Source organism: Felis catus, chromosome A1, assembly GCF_018350175.1.
Source record: "Felis catus isolate Fca126 chromosome A1, F.catus_Fca126_mat1.0, whole genome shotgun sequence".
In the NCBI taxonomy this organism is placed as follows: Eukaryota; Metazoa; Chordata; class Mammalia; order Carnivora; family Felidae; genus Felis; species Felis catus.
Window position 1 is genome coordinate 6,898,363 of NC_058368.1, and position 18,942 is coordinate 6,917,304.

The 18,942-nt window shown below is 45.2% G+C and overlaps 1 protein-coding gene across 2 annotated transcripts in view; it reads right to left on the reverse strand.

Moving 5' to 3' along the window:
• Positions 1–18,676, reverse strand: part of USP12 (ubiquitin specific peptidase 12) — a 106,074-nt gene extending 87,398 nt beyond the window's left edge. For both annotated transcript variants that reach the window (XM_045045340.1, XM_023250229.2), the window contains exon 1: positions 18,427–18,676. In XM_045045340.1, coding sequence (XP_044901275.1) covers positions 18,427–18,474 — 48 coding nt within the window. In that variant the 5' untranslated portion in view covers positions 18,475–18,676. The remainder of the gene's footprint in view (positions 1–18,426) is intronic.
• Between the last annotated feature and the right edge of the window lie 266 nt (positions 18,677–18,942).

Consider the following 18,942-nt stretch of genomic DNA (forward strand, 5'->3'; position numbering starts at 1 on the left):
AAACTGCGCACCGCTAACCTCTGGTGGATCCTCACCCGACGGAGACGCGGACAGACAGCTCTCGGGGTCTCCTCTAAGGACAGTCCTCCTCCCATTCATGAGTTCCACCCCTGCGGCCTAGTGCCTCCCAAAGGCCCCGCCTCCATCACCTCTACCATTTTCAACATAGGAATGGGGGGGGGGGGGGGCTTCAGGTTGCTAATCAACTGACCTTGGGATAGGAGATTATCACATGAGTCACATGTGAGTCACATGTGAGTTACAAGGGTCCTTGTAAATGTGAGGCAGGCTGAGAGTGGTGTGGTGGGACAAAGACTGACCGGCCTTCACTGGCTCTGTAAAATGGAGGGGCCACCAGCCCAGGAATGACAGCAGCCTCCAGAAACAGGAAAAGGCAAGGGAAGAGTCTCACCCCTGGAGCTTCCGGAAGGGAACACAGCTCTACTGACACCTCGTTAGCCCAGGGAGACCCATTTCAAACTTCTGGTCTCAAGAACTGCAGAATAATAAAAGTTTACGTTGCTTTTGGCCACTAAATTGGTGGTAATATGTTACGTAGACACAAATTTCTGGTTCATCTTAAACATTGCAAACAGAAATCAATGCACTCTAATAAGCCTAAATTTGAAAATTAAAGTGACTGACCCTGGTTAGTTCATCTAGTTTTTTTTTTTTTTTCAATTTTTAATGTCTATGTATTTTTGAGAGAGACAGAGAGAGCAAGAGCAGGGAAGGGGCAGAGAGAGAGGGAGGCACAGAATCTGAAGAAGGCTCCAGGCTCCGAGCTGTCAGCACAGAGCCCGATGGCGGGCTTGAACTCACGAACCTCGAGATCATGACCTGAGCCCAAGTCGGACCCTTAACTGACTGAGCCACCCAGGCGTCCTATTTCATCTACTTTTCTTAATCATATGCTTAAAATTTGAAGTTGCTTTAATAACAACAAAAGTAAGTGCACGACTTCAAAACAGAACATATTAAAAAGGGGAAAAGAAGAGAAACTACTTTGTTTAGCATTACTGTACAATCACAATTGAGTCTTGATTCAGATGCAAGAATTGTATTAGGATCCCATGTATTTATCCATTTGTAATATCACAAAATTATGTTTACGTATGAAAAAATTTAAACTTTGTTTTAAAGCTTACCCTGACTAAATAATTGCTTTGGAGTGCAATTATGAAAATATGCTGCATATGCAAGAAATTCACATCTACACAGCCTTAGACATGATACAGAAAATAGGTCTACGTCCTAAGCATTTTCTATATTTCTTTCAAATAAAAAAACTTACAAAGGCGGGTGAAACTCTATTCTTAACCCCTGATGAAATGCTGGATCCAGGCAATTATTACAACAGTTGCTAAAATCATTAGGTGAAAAGCGGCTGGGGAGCTGCATAATAGGAGTCCCGCTGACAACACCTGAACCCACCTCAACTTCCCTTGCACGAGAAGACACACGGACCTCCCGGTGTGACGGAGACACAAGTACACATACCTCAGACACGTTCTCTCACCACCACCCACCTACTCACTTGTTCCAGCCCTGCCAAAACTAAACGACCACGACGACTCTGGATCAAGCCTCCAGATGTACCAGTGTACAGAAATACACGGGATCGAGGAAATCCTAACCACCACCAAAAGGATGCCATCAGCAAAATGCAGAATACGAGGGAAGCTACGGGACACTTGAATTCCTTCAACTGGCACACTGTTATTTACAAAAAGGTTGAGGGATCCATATTCAAGAGATAAAACATCCAGGGGCGCCCGGGTGGCTCAGTCCGTGAAGCATCTTTCGCGATATCGGCACAGGTCCCGATCTCACAGTTCTCAATATGGAGAACACGGAGACTCGCATAGGACTCATGCTGAGCATGAAGCCTGCTTAAGATTCTCTCCCCCTCCCTCCCTATCTCCCTTCCCCCTCCACTCCCCCTTCTCTTCCCTCCATCCCTCTCCCCCCCCCCAAAAAAAGAGACAGAACATCCAAATGCAAGGAATGGACCCAGCTATATAAAACCATTTGAGATAATCGGGCAATTTCAACAATGACTGGATTGAGGGTATTAAGAAACTGGGGGACGAGGGGCGGAGTGGGCAGTAAATGCTACTGTGGTAGTATTGGGGGGGGGGGGTGCTCTACATTTATATCACCAGTAGTCCAGTGGCAAAAGCACCAGATGGAATTGAGAGAGATCTCAGGCAGAATTCTAACCTTAAATCACAGACCACACAACTGTAGTCTAAAGTAAGCTCTCTGTCCATTTTCTCATTTGTGAAACAGGATACAACTATCTATCGGCCCATTTCACAGATTTTACAGTTGCTGAAAAGATAAAGTAATAATAAAGTGGTCTAAAATGTAAATAATGATCTTGGTGAGGCTTCTTCACAGCAGGTATTTGCCATAAAAATATTTTCCGCATAAACTATTTTGACTAATGACTGACCCACAGTAACCAGGTTCTGTTGAGTTTTTTAAAACACGTTTTCTACGGAACGAGTCCCTCTGATCCTTTTTTTGCTCAAGTCTTACATACAATAGGCTAAAGAACAGTAGGAGTGCCACAGCTGAAAAGGACGGAGGTTCTCAGACTTGTCTTTCTCTGTCACTCGCTACTGGGGAGACAAGGGGTGGGTGTCCTTTTTATGAGGTCTCCCACCTTCCTTTACCCGCTGGGTCGAACGTACTTCTTTTCACTAACTCACTGTAGCCCAAAGGAGAACTGTACGCTACAAATGTGATTATTAACCACATACGAACGTCTTTTTCACAAGTACCAGACAACCTTCACGAGGTTTTTTGCCTAAACCAACACAACGGAGTCAATTTAACTAATCTGAGGACAAAGCTGCTGGAACATTCAACCACTTATGTAATTCTCATCACTACTCTTACTTGCCAGCTGTCTTCACTCATTCATTCGTCCTCGTCCCTCCCCCAAACCCTTTCCCCGCCCTCATTTTCCTTGGAGCTACCTCTCGAATCCCCCCAAGCTCCTTGTCCACCACTCCCCCAAGAGCCTCTTCTGGCTTGAACGGCCAGCCTGCCTTCCGGGTAAGCGTCCAGTCGGCGGCACCTTCACCTTGCCACGTGGGAGTCTGGTCTCCCAACTAGACTGCAAGTCCTTTGAGGACACGGACGGAAAGGGAACGAGCCCTACATTCTACATCCCCCGACTCTGTGAACACTCCCGGATTCCGACGGCCCCACTGCTCTTAGGGGATGAACGGGACCCCCCCCTCCCCCCCCCTCCCCCCCCCATAAAGGTATCTGTAGTCCTAACCCTCAGGACCTCACAATGTGACCCTATTTGGATAATCCAGTGAGAGGTCATTAGACTGGTCATTAGAGTGGGCCCTAACCCAGTGTGACTGGTGTCTTTACAAAAAGGGGAAACGTGACAGAGACAGACAAGAGGGATGGCCATGTGAGACAGGGGCACAGGGGGAAAATGCCAAGCAGAGATGAAGGCAGAGGCCTGGGGGATGCATCTATGCCAAAGACTGCCAACGAGCGCCAACAGCTTTGGGAAGGGCGGAGAGGGCTCTCCCGCAGCCCTCCAAAGACCCAACTCACGGCTGACTCCTGCATTCTGGACCTCTGGCCTCTACAACCTGGAGACAATACCTTTGTTATTTGAAGCCACTCGAGTTTGGGCGCTTTTAAGAAACTAATACAAACGGGGGGGGGGGGGGGGGGAGGTGCCTGGGTGGCTCAGTCAGTTAGCTCCGACTCTTAATATAGACTCAGGTCATGATGTCCACACTCCCGAGATCAAGTCCCGCACTGGGCTCAGTGCTGATGGCACAGAGCCTGCTTGGGATTCTCTCTCCCCCTCTCTCTCTGCCCCTCCCCTGCTCTCTCAAAATAAATATACATTAAAAAAAAAAAAAAAGACCTAATACAAATGGGGTTTAAGAAAATGAAAATGTGGGTTACTGGAGAGACTGTGGGAAGGGGGATGGGCTAAATGGGTAAGGGGCGGAGCGCCTGGGTGGCTCAGTCGGTTGAGCGTCCGACTTCAGCTCCGGTCATGGCCTCGCAGTTCGTGGGTTCAAGCCCCACGTCGGGCTCTGTGCTAACAAACAGAACGAGCTTGGAGCGAGCCCAGAGCCTGCTTCAGATTCTGTGTGTGTGTCTCTCTCTCTCCCCCTCCCCTACTCGTGCTCTGCCTCTGTCTCTCAAAAATAAATACATGTTAAAAAAAATCTTTTTAAGTGACCACATCATCGTGTTTCAGAGTCAGTAATAAATATAGATTGTTTGCAGAAATGACAGAAGGAAAATAAGGCAACATTTACCAACCGCTCCTACCAGGCATATAATTCTGGTGGTTTTACAAATGTTCCATCATTAAATTTCACTTCTCAACTGGGCCACACCTATCCAAACCAGCCGCCTCCCTGTTACAGTACAAAGTGACACTTAAAGAGAGCCTTGTGAACTCTGATGTCAACCAAAAACGTCACCCAAATATCCTTTCTTGAATAATCCATTCCAGATTTATCATCTATAAATTTACCTAAATCCAAACTTTTTCCACCTTTATTTTTAAGATCTCCAGTTGTGAGATACCCAACCCAGCAAAATATCACAAAGGAGCCAGCCACTCGATGAATGTTAGAAATCTCTATCGAAGCTCCTCAGGAAAGCTGAAAATTACTGGAGCCACATTCAACTGTCCAAAGTCTGCTAAGATGATCTAATTCATCACCATTAACAGAAAATGGCAAGAACATCACAACAAAGCCAGGCTGTGAGGGCTGAAATGGTCTAGTTACGGCGACCCCGACCCCGCTCCAGAAGTGAAAGGTGAAAGATAAGGAGAGAATTACAGCAACCAGGCAGGTGGCAGGCACAGCAGGACTGCAGAGTGCGGAGAGGGCCAGTGACAGGCGGCCACTCAGCCTTTTAGGGACAAAAACAACAAAAGTACAGAGAGAACAAAACAGGTGGCAGATTTCACTTGTTAGTTTAAAAAGGGCCATCTAGGGGCGCCTGGGTGGCTCGGTCGGTTAAGCGTCCGACTTCGGCTCAGGTCATGATCTCGTGGTCCGTGAGTTCGAGTCCTGCGTCGGGCTCTGCGCTGACGGCTCGGAGCCTGGAGCCTGCTTCCGATCCTGTGTCTCCCTCTCTCTCTGACCCTCCCCCGTTCATGCTCTGTCTCTCTGTGTCAAAAATAAATAAACATTAAAAAAATTTAAAAAAAAAAGGCCATCTAATGTGTTGTCACACAAGAAGGTTGCAGTATACAAGTGTGGTGACAGGGTTAAGGCTTGATTTTCATAGGGGGCGGGGGGGGGGGGGGACCACATCAGAAGTCAAGACTGCTTCTTCCTCCAACTTTCTCTTTGTCAAGTTGACAAAGTCAAGGCATAGACTTCACCAAGCATGGGAACATGTCAGGTCTTTGTTGAACTGGGTTCCCAGTCTGGGAGATGTAAACCTCCTCAAATTTAAACAATGTAGCAAATCAAATGAAACTAACTAATAAATGAAAGAAACTGGTAAAAAAAAAAAAAAAAGTGTCTTTTCAGGAAGTATATGCAAATGATGACAATAAGAATAATAAATTTACCTAGCAGAATCAAGGCACAGTATTTCTGGGTTTTGATCAATTATATCTATTTAGCCTTTGACATTTCAAAATTGTTCCAACTTTTGTTCACCTTTAAATAAATAACCCTGACTACTATCAGTCTGAGAACATCATCAGGGTTACACCCTTAAGTCCATCACATAATGAATGACGAACACTCCATTTCTATTCCAGACCAGTTCCTAGACAAACCATCACTCAAGGCTGTAAGTTGCAAACATTCTAAATATTATACCTTGGAGAACCTGGGTGGCTCAGTCAGTTAAGCATCGGTTACTGATTTCAGCCCAGGTCACGATCCACAGTTCATGAGTTCAAGCCTCATATCGGGTCCTGTGTTTACAGTGCAGAGCCTGCTTGGGATTCTCTCTCTCTTTCTCTCTCTCTCTCTCTCTCACTCCCTCTGTCCCTCCCCCACTCTCTCTCTCAAAACAAATAAACTTAAAAAAAAATATATATATATATATATATATATACATATACATATATATATATATATATATATAGTATTTTGTCTTCCAGAAACAAGAACACCCTTCTTCCCCTACTATTTCAAAACATTTTCCTCATGCAAATTTCAAATTACCAATTGCTATCCCCAAGGTACCACCATAATCACCCTGCATGTATCTTCATAAAGCAAATTAAATACCAGGGAATCTTTCCAACATCGGCAAAAAACAAAACAAAAACAAACATTGTTGTGGAACAATATTCTAGAAAAAAAGACAGTAGCTTCTTCAAAGTTATGCCTAATCTTTTGAACTGAGATAATCACATACAAATCAGAATAACTGTTTTTGTCTACAGAATCTCGTATTACAAACATATTTTCCATTCCAAAGAACAGAAGGCTTTTATTTTATTCTCTCCTTTTGCCCCTAGAACCTCCTGCACTGCTTACTTGATATGTGCCCAGATGGGCTCCTGGTATGATCGTAATTTGAAAGAATTACAAAGTTCTCTCGTCAAGGATCCCTGAAAGACCCACACAGACCAATACTGTAGAAATTAACAAAATTTACTTTCCATAATTTTAGACCTTTAAAAAAAATGCCACTAGATGGTAATTATGGGAAATTTGCTGACATCAGAAGTTAACTGCTCTCAGGATGCCTGGGTGGCTCAGTAGGTTGAGCGTCCGACTTCAGCTAAGGTCATGATCGCACAGTTCCTGAGTTCAAGCCCGGCATCAGGTTCGGCGTCAGGTTCGCTACTGTCAGGGTGGAGCCCGCTTCGGATCCCCTGTCGCTCTGCCCACCCCCACTTGTTCTCCCTCCCAAAAATAAATAAACATAAAAAAAAAAGTTAACTGCTCCCTCACAGCACAATTCAGTAAACAATTGTATGTTAGTAAGAGAGCCAAACCCACAAATACCTTATCAAAGAAAAAACAAAACTCTCTATTAACCATAAATTTACGAGCCATTAGATTAAAAAACAAATAAATAAATAACCTAAAACTTTGCTTCATCAATCACTTGCGCATCCTAAGGCCAGGATCCGTAAAATACTCACTTTCAAACTTTGACGTGACTACACTCTGTCAAAGCGAACTTGTGAGCCCCGTCTTAACTCCCACAGTTCATGGCACTCGCATCCTCTCCTTATGAGGACAAGAAGTCCTATCAATAATGGTCATATAATGATTTTAGCTTCTATTTATAGCACAAAGGCCTTCCACATGAATCATCTCCTTTCACATGCATCCACTCATGGGGTCTAATGGGAATTACTATTCCATTTCACAGCTGAAATCCAAGTACCAATAATTAATGAAGTGGGACTCAAACCTACACACACACACACACACACACACACACACACAGCTTAGAAGTTAGAGACAAAAATTCCCAAATTCTTGTTTAAAAAAGAAGGAGAAACAATTTTGTCCCGACCATTAAAGCTTCAACATATTGGCTTGTGGACATCATCACAGACTTGGAAGTCGAGAACTCTGGACCCCATCCCTAGTTGCTGTGGTGGCGACCTGAAGCCTAGGTCTCCAACCTGTGAAAACGGGGTTACTATTACCTGAGCCTTGCTAACCCTAAGTGGATCTTCAAGACGACAGCCAGAGAAAGTATGAAGCTAACAACAACAAAAAAGCCCTAAATAACTTTGAAATGATCCTGAATATCTCAAAGACCAGTCTATACATAGATTTGGTTTTCTTAGGTATGGCAGCAGTGTTGCATTGTTAGATATGTCGTCTTGTTGTTTTAGGCAGGCTTCTTGTTTAGCAGTATTTTGGCTTTTATCCAATTTCATAGTCCCTTCACCATAATACAGAGAAATTTAATCTATTTAGATTTAATGTAATTAATGCAGTAGGGCTTATTCCACTTCATTTTTGTCTTCTGTTTATCACTTTCTTTTCCCCCTTCTTGTTTTTCCCATCTTCCTGCCCTCCGAGTTTGAGTGCTGGTTTACATTTCTGCTGGTTTGGAAGCAAGAAAATTTGTTTCTTGTGTGGACTCGTATTTATCTATCCTTGAGTTTTAACATGCATATGTAACTTTAAATTTTCTAATACTGGGGCTTGTGGGCCCCGGGGCGGGGGCGGCGGGGGGGGGGGGGGGGGGGCGGAGAACAAGACCTTTAACAGGTTTTAACTACCCACTGAATAGTTTTCTACCCCATCTTGTTACTGTCATCTTTAAAAAAAAAAAAAAAAAAGGAACTTTTAATAATCAATGTAATTAAATATACTGACACATTTTTATCAATTCCATTGTTTCATGATCCCTACAACTTTCCTCTGAACTTACATTTTCTCAGGCTAAGTACACATTTTAATGATATCTAAAGAGAGTCAATAGTTGTTGGTAAACTCTCTTGGTATTTCGTGGTCTGCCCCTTCCTCCTCTCCAGCCTCCAAGGACTCCTTCCGTGCAAACCAGCTACAGATTCTAAAAGCAGCACATCATCTGTCCCATGACTGCATACCTTTGCTTGCATCTGGAATCCCCCCTTTCTTGCCCATGCAATACATGACTTCATTTCAAAAATTCAAATCTCTTCTGTGAAGCTTTTCCCCTGAATTCCTCTTCTCTCTCCCAGAGTGGACCACTTTCTCTTTCGCGTGTATGTATCATTACTTATGCAAAAACCATCTCCTTACACTCGTCTTTTGTGTCTACCCTCCTTCCCAACCTTTTTCTCATCGTGGTATACACAGACAATAGTAACCGTAGAGCCCACAAAAATATACAGATAAGGCTGTTCTCACCGGAATGTGACTGGTCGAGGATCTCTGGTCAATCCAGATGGCTCCTGGCTGCCCAGTGGCCATGAGGATTACTTTCTCAGCACATCTATAAACCAGTCAGGACACACTCCAGGGGAAGCTCTGTGAGGCCAGGGCTTATCATGGTCATCTCTGTATTCTCAGTACCCACACCCACCCTGATAATCGTGTAGTTCTCCATTCAGACTTCCTGAAAGTACTTACTGAAGAAAAGGCACTCTCTACACACACCCCCAAAAAACCCAAAGAACAAACAAAAAAAGCACGTCACTATCAGCTTAATAATAGTGCCCATTATTCCCCCGAATAGTCCCCCATCCTCCCATGGAGAACACTTACTATCAGGCAGAAGACTTACTGGGTCACTAAAACACCAAAATAAAATCAAAGGCAACAGTACTCTAACTCGGCTAAAAGATGCTGTGATTTAAACCAGCATTCACAAGCATGAAATGCATGGATGGTTCCCGCACCTAAAGCATTTCGAGAAGAACATCTGTGAGCCATCACTGAAATAAACATCACTTCTCGGTTTAAGTTGGACATAAATTTTTACTGGCACGCAGCCTTCGACATGTGGATTACTACAAACGGGATTACCGGCAAACGTCTACACTCTGTAGCCACTACACCATTTTTTTAAAAAACAGCTAATGGTCTTTCTCACAGAGAAGCGACAGAAAAGCCTAAGCCAGAGAACATCTAGGATCATGAAATCATGAAGAGCTGCAATCAGGTTCTCTGTTAAATATCTTGTACTTGACATTATCACAACGTTCTTCTGGATGGAGCGCGTCTGCGAAAGCAGAGACTTAATAACTTTGCTTTTTCCAAAGCAAAGTATACTTAAATGGTCTCCCCTCACCTCCCTCTTTAACACAAAGCCTAAGCGTGGGGCTTTAAACGATCAAACTTTAGTTTTAGGGATTTTCAACAACACCGTGTGTCCGGTTTCAAGTTTTCAGTCCAGCAACCCATACGAAACTCTTCACAAGGTCTAGCATTTACCTTTCTCTTACCATCCTTAAAGTACTTTACAGATATTAAATAGTCCTGTTCCAGCCGTGAGGCGGGGAGAGAAGTTTCAGATAAGATACGAAAGTAGGCTGGGCAACTACACTGCAGGCCAGCAAGAGGCGTTGTTCCAGGAGAGAACAGAGGCATGAACAATAGGAAGATATGAAAGGAAATAAGGCCTGAAGCTGACTTTAATGCACACAGCCCGTTCTCACGGGGGCAAAGAGTTGGTGTGCTTTTTCTCTCCAGTATAAAGAATAAGGTAAGATTTCTCATCGAAAGGTGGCATTCCCAACTTACCTAAACTTCTAAAACATGGTTGAGAATGTCACAAATTAGACCGTTTTTATTCCCAGACAAAAGGAATAAAATCTTTCTACAAACTATTCAAAACAGAACGACAATCTACATTCTTGGTTTGTAACATCAGACTCTGATCCACCTCAACATAAATCTGTGCTTTCACAGTGTGATATACTACCACTAAGCTATTTCTTGTGATGAAAATGAACTTCAGGAACTGCACTGCATAAAAGAACTTTCCATTCTGCTTACTAACATTTGTTGAGGCCACGAACATTAATCAGTAGTGCCCCAGGATCCTTTCCATGCCCACGGGAGCAAATCACTTTAGAAGGGTAGAATAACACGAACCTCCACCGCCATTACATAAGTGATTACCATGAGCCAGATAGAATTTTGTCTTTTTTTTTTTTTTTTTTAAATTTGAGAGAGAGCGAGCAAGGGAGAGCAGGAGAGGAACAGAGGAAGAGAGAGTCCCAATCAGGCTTCACACTCAGCGTGGAGCCCAAGGTGGGGCTCCATCCCATGACCCTGGGATCATGACGTGGGCCAAGGTCAAGAGCCGGACGAGGTCAAGAGTCGGACGCTCAAACTACTGAGCCGCCCAGGCTCATTTTATCCCTATTATACAGATAAGGAAACCATCGCAGGCAGAAGTAACTTGTCCAAGGTCACACAACTAAGTAAACAAATGTGGAACCTCCATCAAGGGCAATAATTCAAAATTCTTTTGAATGATATCAGAAAAGAAGAAAATTTCAAACCTGAGTAAATAGTTACATAGAATAGCCTGCTAATGAATAAAATGGCAATATCACTAACTTCTACTACATGCTTTTCAAGGAAGAAACGTGCATTTACTTTGGACTGTAACTTTCCATGAACAAAACTGGGAACCTAGGCATAACTCGTATTTAACTGTATCTAATTCCACACTCCTTATATTATCTAAAACAGGATTAGAAGCAACCTACTAAATGGGAGAAGTATTTGCAAATCATGTATCTGATAAGGGGCTAATATCCAAGATATATATAGAAAGCACTCATTCACAGAGTCAATAGCAAAAAAAAAAAAAAAAAAAAATCTGATTTTTAAAATGGGCAGAAGATCTGAACAGACTTTTTTCTTTTTTTTTTTAATTTTTTTTTCAATGTTTTTATTTATTTTGGGGACAGAGAGAGACAGAGCATGAACGGGGGAGGGGCAGAGAGAGAGGGAGACACAGAATGGGAAACAGGCTCCAGGCTCCGAGCCATCAGCCCAGAGCCTGACGCGGGGCTCGAACTCACGGACCGCGAGATCGTGACCTGGCTGAAGTCGGACGCCCAACCGACTGCGCCACCCAGGCGCCCCTTGAACAGACTTTTTTCAAAAGACATATAGATGGCCAACAGGTCTATGAAAAGATGCTCACCGTTAATCCTCAAAGAAACGCAAATCAAAACCATGATGAGATACAAAACCTCATACCTGTTAGAAGGTATCGAAAACACAAGAAGTAAGTGTTGGTGAGAACATGAAAAACAGGAAGCCTTTGTGCACTGCCGATGGGAACATAAAATGGTCCGACCACTACGGCAAGCAGAATGGAAGTTCCTCAAAAAAATTAAAAACAGAACTCCCCCATGATCCTGCAATTCCACTTCTGGGTATTTATCTGAAGAAGAGGAAAGCACTGGCTCAAAAAGGTACAGGCAGCCCTATTTACAAGGGCCAAGACACAGAAGCAACCCAAGTATCCACTGATGGATGCATGAATAAAAGAAATGACGGTATATGCATACAATGGAATATTACTCGGCCATCAAAAAGAATGAAATCTTGCCACATGTTACACCATGGATTGATCCGAGGGCATTATGTTAAGTAAGTCCCACAAAGAAAGACAAATACCATATGAACTCTCATATGTGGAATCTTAAAAACAAAAACAAAAACAAAAAACCCCCCACCTCATACACCTCACAGACATAAAGAGAACAGACTGGTGGTTGCAGTGGAAGGTGTGGGGGGAGGAAGGTAGTCAAAAAGTAAAAAGAAAAAATTAGTACATAAAATATGATTAAAGCTTCCAAAATGATAGTATCAATAACTTATAAACTCTCAAAGATCAGAGTATTGAGTTTTAGATCAAAAAGGAAACATGAGAGATATTTATTAAAGTGTCTAGTCTCATCCTCTTATTTTACAAATGAGAAAATTCAACTGGAACTTTTGAGAGAGACTTTCCCATATATACAGATCTAAATGTCAAAATGTGGACGAGAGGGGCGCCTGGGTGGCTCAGTCAGTTAAGCGCCCGACTTCGGCTCAGGTTGTGATCTCAGAGTTCCTGAGTTTGAGCCCCGCGTCGGGCTCTGTGCTGACAGCTCGGAGCCTGGAACCTGCCTCGGATCCTGGGTCTCCCTCTCTCTCTGCCCCTCCCCCGCTCACGTTCTGTCTCTCTCTCAAAAAAAAAAAAAAAAAAAATGTGGACTAGAATTTACCTTCTGGTCCAACTGTTTTAATATACCATACTTCAGGATACACAACAAAATACTAGATTAAATTTCTGGAATTAAGCTACTAAAAGAAAATCTGATTTAGACTATAGATTAGACTACCTAAAGCTGAAAAACGGTTTCTGGAAAGGAATTAATGCTAAGTAAACAAATAATAATGTCAAATAATCTTTCCTGAGACTGTAAAAGTTTCAGGAGAGCTAGAAGAAATAGGACTTCAGAGCCAGGAAGAAAGAAACGTGCAACAAAATGGAGGTGCACTTCATCTCTGGGCGCCCCGTCAAAGGCCTGAAATCAAGTAAGACAACAAAGCCACGCCGTGATCAAGTCTGGCTGAAACTGACCACGTGGGTCATGGTCGGGTAAATCGTTAACCTGCTCTGAGACCCAGTATAAAAAGATCAGCCAGAGAGAGGAGGAAGGTAAGCAAAACTACATGATACAAAAGAGAGTCTTTATACACATTCCACACACTTGAATACGGTATTTCAAACTATACTTTTAAAGCATATTGGAAGTTTCAAATCCCAATGGTCTTACCTCCGCTTGTGATAATAAGTACCTAAGATTAGAATAAACCCACCATCGCTCATAAAATTCTATTTCTACTGGCTATATAACTTTATCCTCTGATGATCAATAAATAACCGGTCAACAACCTAGTAGCCTATCACCATACCTTACTGGGTTAACAATCTCGCCATATTATCATTTTAAATTTTTTTTTCAACGTTTTTTTATTTATTTTTCAGACAGAGAGAGACAGAGCATGAACAGGGGAGGGGCAGAGAGAGAGGGAGACACAGAATCAGAAACAGCCTCCAGGCTCCGAGCCATCAGCCCAGAGCCCGACGCGGGGCTCGAACTCACGGACCGCGAGATCGTGACCTGGCTGAAGTCGGACGCTTAACCGACTGCGCCACCCAGGCGCCCCCATATTATCATTTTAAATATTAAACTCTCCGTGCTTCCCCTGCCACTGTACAAACGTAAAACCTGGCAAGACAATCAGTCATGGGGAAAACTGAAATGTAAAATTTTATCTAGGGTGTGAGCTCAACCAAGTTCTTTTAAAAACGACAAAATACGCTCTGGCAGGTAAAGGAAGTCATTTTCTTTTCGCTTAAGAGTTTTCACACTCTTTTTTACAGAAGATTTTCCAAATCTTCCGTAAGGAGAATGAATAATTTTTAATAACGAAAATATATCTTAGCCCAAATCAGAAGACTAGCAGGCTTAGAGAAAACTTTCATAATACTTATTCTAAACGTTTTCTCCACTAAGCCTCCTCAAACACGTGCTCAAGCATTCCTTATCAGTATTTAACCATTTACGTGATAAAAAAAAAAAAAACCTCCTTATTTTTGAAATTTTTCTAAAATTAAGTTACAATAAAAACAGCAAAAATTAGTAAAACGGCAACCCACTTTGAATGTTCCATAGAAACACTATTGTATACTAATAAAATATTAGTAAAAATTATTTTAATAAAAGATTTACATCCACCCTATTTCCTGAGAAAAAACAAAGAATTTTATTGTTTAATATAATACTGTGAGCACACGAAGACACGATCTCTCACACACACACACACACACACACACACACACACACACGGTGGGGGGGGAGACAATCAACATGTCACAGGGTGTGAGAATTTCTCCTTCCTTTCCTTTCCTTCTGGAGTGATGACGATAAACTGCGCTGACCATATGTACATCTTAAGTCTTACTGAGTGACCTCGATGAGACTCGAAACCATAAGAAAAGACAAATAGCCAGCCTCGCCCGTGACTTTCAAGAAGTAGTTTAAAGGTTACCATGCGTTACCATGCGTTACCATGCGTCGGGTGCTGTGCTAGGGACTGGCGTTTAAGAAGTAAACCCGTCAGACCCAACAAGAGCTAACCTGTGGCCTTGGCCTCACGGACACCACATGGTAATGGCTCTCCCTACTCCCTGCCCCGTGACTGGGAGTGAGCAAGCAGCCAGGCCGGCGTCACCCCCGGATCCACCACCTTCTACCGGCAACAACTTCTCCTTTATCCAGTGCCCCTCCCCAGCAATCGCTTCCCAGCCTTGACTTCTACAACCCAAACAGGAAACAATAATGGTCAGCTGATGCTAATATGTACGAGAGAGTCCCCACTACTGTGCTAAGAGCACCTGCCTCCGTGTAACGGCCAGGACCCATACGATAACTTCCTAGTCCTGTCCTAGGCCACCCAAAACTGCTCCACCAACTTCCACCTCAATTTTCAACCCTTTATATGTATCCAGTCACTTTTCCCATCATTTCACAATTATCACATACACGCTATTAGGTAGCTACTCTGCAAAATCTGAAGCCGGCAAAATAAACGTATCCTATTTTTTTTTTGAAGTCTGAGAAAAAGAGAGAGAGAGCACACACATGCAAACGGGGAAGGGGGAAGAGGCAAGAGAGAGGGAGAGAGAGAATCCCACCCAAGCAGGCTCCCCACTGTCGGCACAGAACCCAGAGTGGGATTTGAACCCACGCATCGTGAGATCACGACCTGAGCCGAAATCAAGAGCCAAAGGCTTCACCAACTGAGCCAGCCAGGCACTCCTGAAAATATATTATTTCATGGACAAATAATAACATGAGGTATTTCTAGAGATGTTTGCAAATTTATTATTCACTGCAATCTAAACGTAATCACTCATTTAAGCCAGGCTATAACACTAACTTAAGAAAAACTGATTTTCACATGTTAGCAGAACAATGGCGATCCAGGGTAAGACATATCGAAAAGATTTGTTTTTAACAGCTACTTAATCCAAGGAAGGTATTGCCAATTTGCCCAGAGACCTTACGTCGACAAATGAAAAAATTAGGTAAACTTTATTTTCTAGAACAAAATTCCAACTCATCATAAATATCGCCAAAGATGCTGATTCTCTGAGTAGTAAGCATCATTCTCCTGCGGTCCAACTCCTCTTCCGTCTAACACTCCATACACACCCCCAACCTCATCCATGCCAACCAAACTCACTTCCGCCAGACAAGGGTAGAGAAATGCAGGGCTCTGGGAAGCTGTTCTATTGTATGCAAAAGTTAGCCCTACACCAAACTGCAGAAATAAATGAGAGTCCTTCCCCGCAAGGCCTTCACAGTCTAATAAAGAGACAACAGAAAAATTTTCAGTACAGTAGGATTAATGCCACTGAGATTACAAAAATTCTGTGAAATTATACGAGGGGGAGAGGGTGAGGAGGGACAGGGGCAGGATTAGGATAAGGCTACCAGCTTGAGAGACAGGTATGCCCTCACCAGACAAGAGGTGAGAGTGTTCGAAGCTTAGCAAAACAGCACCTACAAAGGCATAAAGGTAAATATCTTTGCTTTTCTTGACTGTCAATTTTGTAACTCTCAGAAGATGGGTTGCAGTCTTCCCTCAAGAGATTACAGATTACTGTGGGGTGCCTGAGCGGCTCAGTCATCTGAGCGTCCGACTTTGGCTCGGGTCACGATTTCACAGTTCGTGAGTTCGAGCCCCACGTCGGGCTCTGTGCTGACAGCATGGAGTCTGGAGCCTGCTTCGGATTCTGTGTCTCCCTCTCAGTCTGCCCCTCCCCTGCTCATGCTCTGTCTCTCTCTCTCTCTCTCTCAAAAACAAATAAACATTAAGAAAAAAAATTTTTCTTTAAAGATTACAGATTACTTTGAGATATTTAGAATCATTTTGGGAGTGCATCAGAATTTATTCAAATATGAAGACAGACACATCCAATTCTAACACTAGTTTTTGGAACAATCTTATTTGACCAGGCACTGATATTTCCCTATTCACCAGTAAGACGCACAAATACATGTATTAAATGCACTTGAGTGAAAGCCCTAGAAAGAGCTTAAGAGTCTAACATTCTTCGGGTCAGATGGCATGGCTTAGTGTTTGACTTGGCAAACCTCTTCCTCATTCTCCTAATCTAATTAAAGCGTATATATTTATTGTTATGGTAACCTGAATATTGTTTGTGTCCCTCAACTAGAATATATACACTATGAAAAGCAGGAACCGCCCTGATCACGACTGTTCCCCCCAGCACTCAGCCAGTCTTGGCACTTAGCAGGTGCTAAGCATGTATCTGATATACTTGAGTGAACAAATGGTCAGTAAAAAGGAAACACGTCGCTCCTGAAGCAATAGACTCTGACAGTGAACTATGACCAGACAATCTGTATAGCTCAGCAATCTGGCAAGATTATCACTTTCAAAGACTTAATTATCACATTCCTTCTGAAACAAGATAATTGGCACACCTAAAAATAATGAATCCAAAAGATCCTGGGGAATCGTTTTAATCTAGTCCCTTTAACATCACTGCTTTCCTAAACTGTATATTTATGAGAAAGAACAAACATCCATTTGGGGAAATGGATTCTTCAACGGTTCACTCTTCAATGATTTAATACTGTGCGATTTTAATCCCACCTGACTTCAGCCATTTTTTGTGCTGTTTCCCAGCGCGCAGTATAGATTCTGCTTCTAAAGCATCTTTCCAATCTGATTCGCGGCTCCTTATAGAAAGGCATATACAATGTACTACTCTTAAGCCGAAGATTGCTTGGGGAGCTCCTGTATGCGATCAGGTGCACAAAAAGGGCCCGCAAGACACAAAACAGAAGGAAAGATTTCAGGAGTCGTTAATAACACAATCACTAGGCCCACGTTGCAAAGAGTAACTTTCTTTCCGTGAGGGCTCCCAATTATGATCCCTAGATGGTGGCTCATGTGCAGCTAATGGAACGAATTTGCCCCATCGCGTGGAAAACTGTGGCCCTTCTGGCCAATCACAAAAACAAGATTCAAACGCCCCCACGTTTTGCTTTAATGAATTCGGGACTTTGCAACAGGCATTAGCACTTGTCCCTTAAAGTCTATTTCAAAGCCCCCAACGAAACCCCAACAACGAGCCTGTACAGAAATACTTCCAGCCACACGCAGATGGGTCTGGTGTTATTAAAGTAAACAATCGACGGGAGAGCTTAAGCTGTTTTCAAGATTAACGTGGATTCGCAAAGACGAGACTGCCACCTGGACACATGGCTGGAAAACGGAGAGCTCGTTGCTCAGCAAGAGCAGAAAATAGGAAAATTTTCAACAGCACTTATTTAAAGTTTCCACCTTCACACACACCCCCTTCCCCTTCAGCACCGGGTGGGGGCCTCGGCCTCGCCAGAGGCGCGGGGAGGAAATCTGCACTTGACTTCCGTCCTCTCCCGGCAGGAATGAGACCCTGCCTTCCTGCCCCGCGGACCCCCCACCCCCGCCCGGGGCCACCTTCCCCGCTCCGCGCACCGCCAGACGGAAACGGAGAGGCGTCCTTCCACCTCCGACCGCGGCCGGGGGCCGCGCGCCCACAGCCCGGGGTGCGCCTCGCCGCTCCGCCCCGGCGCCGCGGGAAGACTTGAGCAGTTGAGCCCGGGGGCGCCGACGACCGGTGCCCGCGCCCCGCCACGTCCGGCACGGTCGCCCCCGCGCCGGCCACCCTCGCGCCGCCCCGGCTCGCCGGGCGCCTCCCCGCTTCCCGGGGGCAGCTGAGCCCCCGCGCTCCCCGCCCGCCGCCGTCCAACCGCCCCCGCCCGGGCCGCGGGCCCCCGGCCCCCGCGCTAGGCCCCGCGGGCCGCCCGGGCGAGGGGCGGGAGACAAGGGCCGCGGCCGCCCGCCCGCCCGCGGGGCTCCCGGGCCGCCCCCGCCGCCCTCCCGCCGCACCTACCATGGTACAGATGGAGGCGAATTTGGAGACTGTCATTAGGATTTCCATCCGCCCAACGCCATCTTCCACCCAATCACGGCGGCGGCGGGCGGGGGAGGAGAGGAGCCGGGCCGCCCGCTTGCACCGCAGCCCGCGGGCGGACCCCCAGCCGCCGAGGACCCACGCACCGAGCCTGCTCTGCCGCCGCTGCCGTCGTCGCCGCCGGCGCTCCGGCACTCCCCGCCTCGGGCCCCAGTCCCCGCCCGCCCGCCCCGGCGCAGGGCGCAGCCGCTGCCTCGGGGCCCGCGCCTGCCCGCGAAGCCTCCCGCCGTACACCCCGCCCTGCGCGCTGGGGAGCCTGCTCCGCGGCGGCCCTAATGCCCGGCCAGTCCGACAGCTGCGCGGCCCAGCGGCGCGCCCCGCCCTCCCGCCGCGCGCTCCGACCGCCCCGCGCGGCCCCGCCCTCCCGCCGCGCGCTCCGACCGCCCCGCGCGGCCCCGCCCTCCCGCCGCGCGCTCCGACCGCCCCGCGCGGCCC